Source organism: Glandiceps talaboti, chromosome 19, assembly GCF_964340395.1.
Source record: "Glandiceps talaboti chromosome 19, keGlaTala1.1, whole genome shotgun sequence".
Classification (NCBI taxonomy): domain Eukaryota; kingdom Metazoa; phylum Hemichordata; class Enteropneusta; family Spengelidae; genus Glandiceps; species Glandiceps talaboti.
In genome coordinates this window covers 14,565,853-14,579,380 of record NC_135567.1, presented here as the reverse complement: position 1 = coordinate 14,579,380, position 13,528 = coordinate 14,565,853, and the positions used below count along the sequence as shown (strand labels likewise).

General features: G+C 38.3%; 1 protein-coding gene across 2 annotated transcripts; it reads right to left on the bottom strand.

Moving 5' to 3' along the window:
* Window positions 1-259: 259 nt before the first annotated feature.
* On the bottom strand, window positions 260-12,150 carry LOC144450201 (zinc transporter ZIP12-like). Of its 2 annotated transcripts, none has more exons than XM_078140785.1 (12): window positions 11,762-12,150; window positions 11,232-11,513; window positions 9,762-9,969; window positions 8,190-8,485; window positions 6,995-7,166; window positions 5,860-6,029; window positions 5,204-5,404; window positions 4,408-4,536; window positions 3,454-3,523; window positions 2,662-2,817; window positions 2,163-2,350; window positions 260-1,104 (listed from the first exon to the last, which is right to left on the bottom strand). In XM_078140785.1, the coding sequence occupies exons 1-12, from the start codon at window positions 12,047-12,049 to the stop codon at window positions 961-963; spliced, it is 2,304 nt and encodes a 767-aa protein (XP_077996911.1). In that variant the 5' UTR covers window positions 12,050-12,150; the 3' UTR covers window positions 260-960. The 2 variants fall into 2 exon arrangements, with proteins under 2 accessions (XP_077996911.1, XP_077996912.1); XM_078140786.1 differs by having other exon boundaries at window positions 2,662-2,814.
* Window positions 12,151-13,528: the final 1,378 nt, after the last annotated feature.

Genomic DNA, 13,528 nt, shown 5'->3' with positions numbered 1-13,528 from the left:
TTAAACCACTTGCCTCTTACCACCGTGGTCGAGGTTCGAACCTCATTCAGGGTTTGATTAAATTTACCACGCTGTAAGTAACAAGAATGTTGTTCAGTTTGACTCTACTGAACAATGCAGGTTTTCCCCGGGTACTCCGGTTTCCTCCTGCATTAACACTGAACCCATGAAGGATGGCCCTCACTGGACTTCTTGGGAGACAAGTGTTTATATTCTTAAAGAACTCTCCAGTATAAATAAAGATTATTATTATTATTATTATTATTATTATTATGAATCACATGTGGGTAAAAATATTTGAGTAAGTATACACATAATATGGTATAAAAAAATAATAAATCCGATGATGTTGTTTTTGGGGTCCGCACCCTAAAATCAGCAATCATGATTTCAACTTATTACTATACTACTTATAGATAAAATAGACCTGTGATTAATACACATAATTATTAAATATATTATCTGATCACAAACCAGTGTGCCCTCTAAGCCAAATTGACGCGCCACTGATGCACACAATTTCTAGTGATGCACCAAAATTTGGTGTTCCCCTATCTCTTACTATGTGTTCATTCACAAGAAATGCCAGTTTTTATCATTTTGACCGACAACAACAAAATTTGGCTATCACTAGAGGGCAAACTGGCTGCGAGTGAAATATCAGGCATGGTGTAGTTTCTAGTGATGCACCAAAATTTAGTGTTCCTCTATCTCTTACTATGTGGTGATTCACACGAAATGCCAGTTTTTATCATTTTGACCCAGAACAACAAAATTTGGCTATCACTAGAGGGCGCACTGGTGATAAAAAAAAAAAAAAATACTTGGTTAAAGCTATAGTCTGCACAGTATGTCGTAATGGGACGGCCTCACAGATCAATCAACTCCTCTCTCCAAGAGGCCAGTGAGGGCGCAGTGACAACATCTCTTACAGTCTAGTTATGCATGGCTAGTGCAGTTTTAACGATTTGTAACAATACTATGCAATTCATCCTCAAAGTATGCAATCAGTAACATGATGCCTATCCCAAGTAAAATCCCCAAATTCTGAAGAAAAAATGTCAACACTGGATGGGTAGACTTGTAGTGTAAGATCTCTGGCATCTGAAAATATTAAGAAAAACAGTACATTACTCCATAGGAAAACTAACGAGTATAACCCTTTCATGACTAGAGACGAATTTTAAATAATATGGGGACCCAATTTATATGAATATTTTCATAATTACAATAATATTACATTATTAGGAAGTAACATTTCTTTAATTCCAGTCTAAAATGAAGTTGATATATGCCAAAAACTTACATAAAACAAGAATTTTGTCGGGAATGTTTTCAGTATTGAAGGGGATAAAGTTGGCGCCAGATTCAGATTCAGCTAGCGTCATATTGAGCGTCAGATTCAGCGCCAGATAGCGTCAAATCCGAAGACACCCGACGGACTCAATCAAACCTGAAATAATACTGTTTAGACTACAGGGAAAGATTCCGCTTCACTGCCTTTTGATGGATGTTGGAATGTCTCTGCTTGCACAATTTTTATTTTGGAAAAATATGTGAAATAGAGTTGAAATACTTGCAACCGAGACATTGATAGCCCCAAGTTCAGCCACTGTATGTTTGTTGGTTGATACGTTTTGCCAATAATGTACATGGTGTCAGTAAAAGCCGGGAGTAAAAGCTAAGTTTATGTATGTAATATGTTGTCATTTTTAAAAAATTGAATTTAAAATTTAAAAATTGTGCAAGCAGAGACATTCCATCTTCCATCAAAAGGTTGTGAAGCAGAATCTTTCCCTGTAGTCTCAACGGTATTATTTCAGGTTTGATTGAGTCTGTCGGGTGTCTTCGGATCTGAGGCTATCTGACGCTCAATATGACGCTACCTGAATCTGAATCTGGCGCCAACGAGTCGTGGAAAACTACACATTATAACAAGTCATTGGAGAAGACACAGTCCCCTACACATTATGACAAGTCATTGGAGAAGACACATTATGACATGTCAGTTTAACTGTTAGGTATAATATAGTCCTGATTCATCATTGTAGAATATATATATATATATATTTTTTTTTGTAGCGGATGGATTGTGTGTACCTAATGACAAATTACACCCAAACTCTGCCAAAAACAGTGGAGGAAATTAATCACAAACTTACCAAATCCACCAGAGCAACATACAAGAAGACACCAGCTGTAACTGCAAATATCCACTGTCGTATATTTTCATCACTTCCAATTGATAGACCGATGTACAGACCAATAAAGGCACATAGGGCTGACAGAAAGTTGAAGAGTAAAGCTTTCTTGTAGCTCAGTCCACCATTCAGCATAATAGCAAAGTCACCTAAGTTGAGAGAATCGCAGAAAGAAATTTATTATATGGTAAAGCCTTTCTGTAGCTCATTTTACCATTCAATATAATAGCAAAGACACCTAATGTGTATGTGTGTGTGTGACAGACAGAGAGAGACAGGGGGAGAGAGGGAGAGAGGGGTGGGCGGGAGGTAGGGAAAGAGACAGAGAAAGACAGGGAGGGAGGGAGGGGGAAGGGGAATGAGAGGGAGAGAGAGAGAGGGGGGAGAGAGAGAGAGAGAGGGAGAGGGAGAGAGAGAGAGAGAGAGAGATAGATTTCGTGGAACAGTTTACACCACCTACCTAATTCATGGGGAAGTTCATGACAAAATACAGCAATGCATGTGGAAATGCCCACATAATAATCTCCACTGAACGCAGCACCAATAGCCAGGCCATCACTGATATTATGTAAGGAATCACCAAGTATCACAATCCATACCACAGAGGAGATGACTGCTGAAATACATTAAAGTGTAACAGAATTTTGATTTGTGCTGTAACCACGCTATCTGCCAAACTATGTCATAGTGCCAATATACTAAATGTTTACATGACGGATTCTTTGCATTATCAGTTCAAGTGCAACTTTCCCGACTTGGTGAACCAGCAACTCGGATGTCATAAAAACTGTTTGCATCTCTAAAGCTGTTTGCAATGTCACTGATAATGGGTCAGTAAAACTGATAACAACTGATATGACATTAGGGGCTTCACACTTAGAAATTGAGCGTAGCTTTGCCTAATGTGTTATGTAATAGTGCTTTATCACATTTGTAAATATTGCCAACAAACATTATTCAGTGATAAGAAAGATAAGAAACCCCACTTCCTTAGCTAATGGCTTGATTCTCTATTGACAGATACTAAAGTGAACAGAATTTTGATTTGTGCTGTAACAACACTATCTGCCAAACTATGTCATAGTGCCGATATGAAATATGTATGTAAACTATAAGGTTCACAGATATTAAAGTGAACAGAATTTTGATTTGTGCTGTAACCACACTCTGCCAAACTGTGACATGGTATCAACAGAATCAAATGTTCCAAAGCATTGCAAATCGCCAAGCAGAAGTAGAAATGCCCTTTTACCTTTCTTTTTTTCCTTGGCTGTATTTTCCGAGGGGTCACTTGCCATGTTGGATAGTTCATTATTTGAAGCCTGCAAAGAAAGGAACATGAAATAGATACATATATACCAAAAACAAAGAATAACAACCAGCAATGTACACATTACAACCCAACCACTCTAACCATTCAACCATCATGACTCCACAACCAGCAATGTATATCATTACAAGCCAGTCACTCTAACCATTCAACCATCATGACTCCACAACCAGCAATGTATATCATTACAAACCAACCACTCTAACCATTCAACCATCATGACTCCACAACCAGCAATGTATATCATTACAAACCAACCACTCTAACCATTCAACCATCATGACTCCACAACCAGCAATGTACAGATTACAAACCAATCACTCTAACCATTCAACCATCATGACTCCACAACTAGCAATGTACACATTACAAGCCAACCACTCTAACCATTCAACAATCATGACTCCACAACCAGTAATGTACAGATTACAAGTCAGTCACTCTAACCATTCAACCATCATGACGCCACAACCAGCAATGTACACATTACAAGCCAACCCCTCTAACCATTCAACCATCATGACTCCACAACCAGCAATGTACAGATTACAAGTCAGCCACTCTAACCATTCAACCATCATGACTTCACAACCAGCAATGTACACATTACAACCCAACCCCTCTAACCATTCAAAAATCATGACTACACAACCAGCAATGTACACATTACAACCCAACCCCTCTAACCATTCAACCATCATGACTCCACAACCAGCAATGTGCAGATTACAAGCCAACCACTCTAATCATTCAACCATCATGACTTCACAACCAGCAATGTACACATTACAGCCCAACTACCCATTCATAACACAATCCACTCTAAAATGTATCTTGAAACTCAAAAGTCAACTAATGATAGCGCCCTCTACTCACCAAGTGTTGTTTTGATTCCGAATGTTTTTTAGAGAACGTTTCTGATGCAGGTTGTTCATAATGAGAGTGTGGGTTACCAGACTCTACACCACCATAGTGGGTTCCAACCGTTCCATTAGCACTATCACCCTGTCAAAGTAAGGAATTAAAAACAACATTGTATCAGATAGGCTGTCGTAGTATGGTCTAAACTCACTTCAACACGTACACACATACCTCAACACGTACAAACTCACTTCAACACGTACACACTCACCTCAACACGTACTAACACACCTCAACATGTACAAACTCACTTGAACACATACAAACTCACTTCAACACGTACTGACTCACCTCAACATGTACAAACTCACTTGAACACATACAAACTCACTTGAACACATACAAACTCACTTGATCACATACAAACTCACTTGATCACATACAAACTCACTTCAACACATACTAACTCACCTCAACATGTACAAACTCACCTCAACATGTACAAACTCACTTCAACACGTACAAACTCACCTCAACACGTACAAACTCACCTCAACACATACAAACTCACCTCAACACGTACACACTCACTTCAACACATACAAACTCACTTCAACACATACTAACTCACCTCAACATGTTCAAACTCACTTCAACACATACAAACTCACCTCAACACACACAAACTCACCTCAACACACACAAACTCACCTCAACACATACAAACTCACCTCAACACATACAACCTCAACTTCTTCCCCTGTGATGTTATTACTTTGGACAAAAAAGATAACGCAATTAGCATACTGACCTCATTGGCTCTTGGGTTGCCATGACTATGTCCATGATATCCCTCTACTCTGCCTAGCAATGCTGAAGATATTTTTTCGAAGAGAAAGAAACCATAAATTGCACCAATCACCACGAGACTCTTCCATACATGATCCAAATCCTTAGCCTCACCCTCGTGATCATGGCTGTCTGATGGATCATGGGAATGCAAACCATAGGCCTGGTAAAATCAGAAACATGAAAAAATATCTTTGTTAAAGGGGACCGCTACTCCAGGAAATGAAGTCATTTTCATAAACTTCGGCGTCTGGAGAGTCATTTCATGATTTTACATCACCTACAATTAATTGCAATTTCAGAGAAACATCACGTTCATCTTGTGCCTTTATAGGGTATTCTTGCTGTGGGCAGTTGCATCATGGGAGTCAGCAGAAATCATATATTCATAGTTGCACAATGAATATTCATGAGATGGGCTTTACACTGAAGGGAATAAGCACTTAGGAATTGTCAAGCCAATTAAATGGAGCAATTAAATGGAAAACACCCTCAATAACGAATTTTCTGTGTGAGTGTAAAGCTAGCACTGGTAGACAATGTAAGACTGCATCAGCTGCTAGCACATGAAATAAAGAGCGCCCTCAATTGCAAATAAATCATTGAGTATACACTTACCGCTGGTAGAAGATGTAAGACTGCATCAGCTGCTAACGTACCAATACCCAAGGATATAAAGAACTGTAAGAATTGACTGTAGACCGTGTTCTGAAGAAATGGTATACAAAGCACACCAAGTACAGATAGCAAACTGATTAGGAAGACAGCGAGGGAACTGTATCCGTATTCTGGAAATAAAAATATGGAATGAAAGATGAATATAACCTTGTATTGGATAACAAGTAATAAAACAGAAGCCAATGACATGCAAGTGTATGTGTGGCATACTTGAGGTATTTGCACGAGTGCTTGCAACTTGTTTTCTGTGGTCGTACTTTCACAAATGTAGCAAGTGAAGGTGTTGGAAGAAGATGCAAGACCGCACAAGCAATCTTCTCATGCAGTCTTGCATCTTCTCAGTTACAGTAGAAAACACTACAAGCATTTGTGCAAATAAGCTTGAGTACCCATACTTGCACTCACATGGCATGGGTGCTGTTAATTATATGTTTATTGTGGAGTCATGATGGGTGAATGGTTAGCGTGACCGGCTTGGAATCTACAGGTTGCAGGTTCGACCCCCATCGCTGCCTGCTCTTTGTTTCTGAGTGGCTAAAGTCCTTGGGCAAGATTTGAACCACGACTGTGCCTCAGTCAACCCAGCTGTATAACTGGGGACCTGGTAGGATGTAGGTTGCAATGTGAAGGCTTTAATCCTATGCACTTAAATGGCTGCAATGGATTGTATGCTCCCCGGGGAGTTGAGGAAGACTAAAGTTGTGCTGTTCTGATCTGAGCCAGGGGTAATAATTGTAAAGCGCTTTGAGCACGGAGTGGGAAAGCGCTATATAAGAACCCAACATAATTATTATTATTATTCACGTGGCATGGGTGCTGTTGATTATATGTTAATTGTATGTTAATTATATGTTAATCATATGTTAATTATATGTTTATCCAAAACAGCAAATTTCCATAAAAATGACAGTGTGTGATCATGTGTTTTCGTTTATGTACGTACCCTTAAGAAATTTACACAATCTCAGAGGAAACTGTGTAGTCTTAAATTCTACCAGATGTCATCCATTCTGTTTCAATTCAAGTTTCTAACCTAAAGCACAACTCGGTGACTGTTAAAAAAAACACTACTTACTTTCTGCCCTCGAAATAGTTTTAGAAGTTTGACCGTGTTCATCATGGGCTGTACAAGCACCACTCAGCAACTGTTGAATTAAGGCTGGACATAACAGTGAAAACTTATCACGAGTTATTCCACTCTCATGATCGATGTCATAAACACTCATCAGGTCTTCTCCACTGTAACACTGGAAATATAATAGACATTTATGTAAAACAGCGCCCTCTATTGAACACGGCTGGACATAACAGTGAAAACTTATCACAAGTTATTCCACTCTCATGATCGATGTCATAAACACTTATTAGGTCTTCTCCACTGTAACACTGAAAATATAATAGACATTTATGTAAAACAGCGCCCTCTATTGAACACAGCTGGACATAACAGTGAAAACTTATCACAAGTTATTCCACTCTCATGATCGATGTCATAAACACTTATTAGGTCTTCTCCACTGTAACACTGAAAATATAATAGACATTTATGAAAAATAGTGCCCTCTATTGGCAAAGTAGGTGTGATCTGATTAGGTCATAGGTCAAGGTATATAACGTACAGGTAGACAGCCAAAATACTGTAGACATTTATGAAAAACAGCGCCCTCTATTGACAAAGTAGGTGTGATCTGATTAGGTCATAGGTCAAGGTATATAACATACAGGTAGACGGCCAATTGAAAAGGTAGATATGGAATTGTTCACCCATCCAAATGTCATATCTCTACTTTGATAATATCAAGGCAACTACTGTGCTCCCCCAATGTTGTCGACAGTGTGATTTGAACTTGTATTAAACTTATTTTTGAAGCTAATCAAGGCCATGTGTCCAAGGTGGTCATATGGATGAGGATTGGATATTTATTTTGGATTTTTAATTTAAAAAATAATTTCATCATGGCTCCTACTTGAAAAATCAATGTGAAACTATAGACCAATTCCTTGTTTGGAACTCAAGAAATTGCAAAAGATTGATAAATGTGTAAAATGTTTGTTATTGTACATCCAACTTTGTATACATTTTTTAGCTTCATTCAATATGTACTGAGTTACAACAAGGACTTAGCATATGTTGTTTCACATCGATTTTTCAAATAGGAAGCCATGATAAAATTGTTTTATAAATCAAAAACAAATCCCCAATCCTCATCCATATGGCCATATTAACAAAACTTCTTTGTAAACTGACAGTAACTAGCCTACAGACTTACTGCACTCTCATGTCCATGCCCCTCCTCGTCATGCCCCTCTTCTTCTCCTTCCTCATGCTCCTCTCCTTCCTCATGGTGTTCTTCATCTAGATGGACTATTTCATCACCATGGTGATAGTGGCTTTCATCTGAAGTATGTCTTTTGTTGCGGTGATTATCTCGGTCATTTTTCTCTCCAGTCTTACGCAAGTCTACGACAGAACGTCTATGCTCATCGTGATCATCTTCGTGACCATCATCTTCATGTCCATCTGATACACCACCAATTCCTAATTGCTCTAGAATCTCTTCAAATTCTGTAACAAAACAAATACTAGTTTAAGTTCACTTCGACAAGAACATGGGCCAAAATAGTAGCAACACAGCAGGGATTCTCCTTACGCTGGTCGGCACTGGTTGCTAGCGTACGGGAGTCAGTCTTGGCAACCACTACTCAAAGGTTGCCGACCACCATCTTAAAGTGTCACAATTGGTTTACCATCGACCCCCACACACACTCACTTTAATAATTGTACTTTCATTTTCTGCCCACATGGGCGTATTGATTTAAAAGATAATGAAGTATGAAAATGTCTTTAAGAAACGTACAATGTAGCTGACCATTAATTATAATAATGACAAATACTCGACTATTTATAAAGACGAAGTGTGAACTGACAACAACTGACGCAATACATTGATATCTGTATGTACAGTGAGTATGTGTGAATTACACGGCAAACACGATGCTGCAGACTTTCAACTAGTATTCTTCACAGGTGGTCAATCTTCAGAAATTCTCCACATAATTTCTCCATAATATTGAACACTTAGAGATACGCACATTTATTGATTTGATGTCAAACAGTATGAAGTATTATAACAAAAAGTCAAAATTTTGAAATAAAAATTAAGACTGCTAGTATAGACTTCACCACTGACAATGTACAAATATATCAAAAATTAACAAGTCAAATGTGCCATAAAATAGAACAATGTAAAGGATTACAAACAAATCTCTGGCTAGGACCACAAAACATGTGTCGTGATTCCATTTATTGATTCATATTTTGTGTTATACGTTGTTGTTGTTAACATTGTTGCCGTTTCTGAAGAACCCATTATATAGTCATACATCATACATAATCAACCAATCAGCACGCAGCCCGATGATAAGGCAGACAATCATATCAAAATTTCTTGTGTGATGTAAGTTTCAGTTACAAGTTGGAGTGCGCGTGCATTCTTGTGTGATGTAAGTTTCAGTTACAAGTTGGAATGCGCGTGCATTCTTGTGTGATGTAAGTTTCAGTTACAAGTTGGAATGCGCGTGCATTCTTGTGTGATGTAAGTTTCAGTTACAAGTTGGAGTGCGCGTGCATTCTTGTGTGATGTAAGTTTCAGTTACAAGTTGGAGTGCGCGTGCATTCTTGTGTGATGTAAGTTTCAGTTACAAGTTGGAATGCGCGTGCATATAAAGAACAGGGTTCCCAGTGTATACTACTACTTGCTTGTATTGTCATTTCTATTACTGCTGTTTTCCGAACCCCCTTTTTCTATTGTGAGTCATCCACAATATGTAATCCTGCTTACCTTCTTCTGAGATTGTTCCATTGGTACCGAAGTCTTCATAGATAGATTCTATGAATGAGACAGGACTCGGTAGGTGAGAGGGTCCAATACAGTGTCCTCGTAATAAATTCCATATTATTAATCCTGATAACTCCTCCACCTGGTGTAGATCAGCTAAACCATGCTCCTCTATGTCAAGGGCAGCGAATAGTGATTCCACATCAAAACACTGCAGAGAGAGATAAACATTGACGGTTTATGACGGATTCTTTTCATTAGCAGTTCAAATGCATTTTTCCCAACTTGGTGAGCCAGCAAGTGGGATGTCATAAAAATTGTTTGCATCTCTAAAGCTATTTGCAATGTCATTAATAATGGGTCAGTAAAACTGATAACCACTGATATGACATGGAGGGGGGGGGGGGGGCTTCACACTTAGATATTGAGCTTACCTTTGCCGCATGTGTTATGTAATAGTGCTTTATCACATTTGTAAATATTGCAAACAAACATTATTCAGTGATAAGAAAGATAAGAAACCCACTTCCTTAGTTAATGGCTTGATTCTTTAATGTTAGGGACAGGGGACAGGAGTAATTAACAGCCTTCAAATGACAATTAGTGGGGAGATAAAGAAATTAATGAAACCCCTGGAAAAAGAAGGTATTTTCACAAATGTTGGGTTCATGGTTTCACATCACATAAATTTGCCTGATTTCTCACTGGAGCCAGAAACAGCCAACCCAGACCCATCTCTCAACCCCACCCTGACCCCTGTCACCACCATCCATCCATATAGTTTTACTGTAGTTTTTTATTTATATTTTACATCTCGGATGTATTAGCACGTTTGTGCTACTTTTTAAACCGAGTATAAATAAAATAATAATAATAATAATAATACAGCAAAGATAAAGCCATAACAGTCAATTTCTCAATACCGTTCAGGTTTTTTTTGGTTTGATACAATCATGCAGAAACTGGACATGCTACATTTTAAGATAGCAATATTTAATTAGTAGTTTCTTGATATATTTTAAGTGAAATAAACTGCATGTGCCACAATACAGACATCAAATGAACAAATTTGAAAAAAAAAATTAAAAAATTTATACTAAGAAAAATATTGGCGCCTGAATGTCTGTATTTAGATGGCATTAATGTAGCAAAATGCAATCTTGAAGTGGCATATACAGTTTTGTTGGTTTCTGTGTGGCTGTATGAAACAGAAAAGCTGAACAGTATGGTGAAATTCACTGTATATGTGGTATATCTTACATAACTCTCTGCACAGCGAGCTTGCTGAGAACAAAGGACCTATGTGGGCGGAGGGGTTATCTAAATAACAATGGCGATAGTGGTCGATTGATTGTTATGTTAATTACATTTACACTGACATTCCCGTCAACATGGCCTCCAGATTTTCGATATAAAATACACACAAAGAAAAAAATAGCCAAACAAATATATCAATATTGACAAAGAACTTACCTGTGAACTTGCTGAGTTGTAATAAACGCTAATATTGTGTAAAATTGCGACAAGTTCGTCTTCGGAAAGGCCATTTTGTTGGTCGTCGCTCGAAGAGTTGACAAGGGCTGTTGCGTAGTGCTCGTAGGAAAGTTTTGCACTCGGTTCGCTTCTGTCTTTGCACACGGTGTCTATGTTAGCAAACTTGTACACCAATAAAACTGCGACTTCGTTGAATTGCTCCTCTGTGACTGAGTTCTCGTTCACGTCGACTGTTTGGAGTAAATTGTCCAAACGCGTACACTAAAAGTTAAAAACAAAGACGGAAGTAATACAATTATTTGGTCACGCCTTTATGTACACCAGTCGCCATTTTCTTTTCTTTTGTACTTGCAACGACAACGTTCTGCAATTCAGAAACAAGATCGTAAATCGTAACTTAACAAGTGGTCTGTGGAAATCTCAGCCGGATACGTACTAGTACTTACGTGCAGAGTTACAAGCGTGCACTACACAAAAACTTTTGAGGGTAAATATACAGAAAAATTTACCTGGCTACAAAGCGATGAATTTTCAAACGGGCACACTATCTTATTCCACAGTGCCTCCACCATAAGTTCCAGTAGTTCGTTTGATAGCGTCACATTTTCTTCGCCGTCTTCTTCGTGAAGTTCTCCAAAACTTTCAAGATATTCGACTACACTGTGGAACGTTTCTTCTTCGCCCTCCCCATGATGGTCATCGTGTTCGTCGTGATCATTTTGGCCGCCGTGGGCAAAACCAAAGATGAGAGAACACAACAAAACTGACAGTAATACACAGCGAAGAAAACCCATCATTCGACGCTTTGGTTTGTAATGCTGGCTAGTGAAAGTCCGTTTTGAAAGTAAATAAATATCGTGACTGCCTTTGCCTATTAAGATTATGTGATTGATTGATGTGCACTCGACGGTGTTTGTTCTGGCCAAATACGTCAACTCTGTCAGCAGGCCTTATAAGGGACGTTATGCAGATCAAGCCACCTTGACAAGGAGGATTTGTGTTCATTCAAATCCAAACAAAAGAATTGTTCATGTGACGTTTCAAATACCAGTGTATTGTAATGGTCACAATGTGTCCACATGGCCTATATACTAAGTACTTGTCTGTGTTCACACGGTCTTGTAACAGAACACTCCGTACTTGTTCTATTTCGTCCCACTTTTTACATTTAAGCTTATATTCTTCGTCTGTCACAAAACCAAAACATGTAGGCAATAATACTGAAACAAGGTCGAAGGCAAAAGCCGGTAGCAGAGTAAGTCAGAATCGAGTGTAACCACAGTCGCTTGTAAACTGTTACTCCATTCCTAAATGCTTTTATTCTTGTCTATGACGGTCCTAATACAGAACAATGACGTTATTATAGGGATTGGCGATATTCTTATTAAATCGGTAGCGATGTCATACCCCCCTACATACATACATACAACACAAGTTAGGAAATCAAGCCATTACCAAAACGGTGACATCATTTTTCATCGATCCAAAAGGAATTGCCAAAACACCAAATATAGCCAAAACATAACCACCCATGCCACGTTTGCGTATCACTGGACCAACCTGATCACTAATGTACAACAACATCGATCTAAAATGCGTTTACGATCGCGTTTCCGAAACCATACCCCCATTGTTTGAAAATACCGCGGAATCAGGTCGACTTGTCATGTTAAGGTGGTGCAACGTCACTACGTTAAATTAGCATGATATATTCATTCATTTACATGTTTAAAAATAACGTAGTATTGAGTACTTTTATACAATAATCATAAACGGTACATTTTTTGCATCAGAAACACTTCAACCTATGACTATGATGGTGGTTTCCCAGTCAATTACAGACAGTGAATGAGGTGGTGCAACGTCACTTTTTTTGTCGTTTTTCATTCATTATTCTAAGGCACAACCAAGTTTCTACTTAGAACATTTAGTCCTTTATACTTGTGATTGTATCGTTTACATTTTGGCAAAGGAGAATATCATATATACCAGAATAAATAAAGTTTGAGACCCAAAAATGGAAATACAAAAAAAAAACTGTTACACTTGGAAGGAACATCAAGGCAAGTAGACTCTGTATGCAATGGAGAACAAAAGACTTGCAAAGTCCTCAGAGGCGACAAAGGCAGCCATATCAATATTGCATTCAATGTCAGAAAACAACACTGTCCTCTTCCCTTGCTAAAATTGAAAATGGACATTAACAGTTAAAATCAAACTAAATGCAAAGTGAGAAATAATGAACAAAAAACATCTTAAAATGAGACTTCCATGTC

What these genes read in the sequence shown, in the direction of transcription:
- LOC144450201 (XM_078140785.1), bottom strand. Translation starts at nt 12,049, where the DNA reads ATGATGGGTTTTCTTCGCTGTGTATTACTGTCAGTTTTGTTGTGTTCT. An exon ending in TGGAACAATCTCAGAAGAAG is followed by an intron (nt 8,486 to 9,761) that starts GTAAGCAGGATT and finishes GTTTTGTTACAG; the next exon opens with AATTTGAAGAGATTCTAGAG. An exon ending in TGAACTTCCCCATGAATTAG is followed by an intron (nt 2,351 to 2,661) that starts GTAGGTGGTGTA and finishes CTCTCAACTTAG; the next exon opens with GTGACTTTGCTATTATGCTG.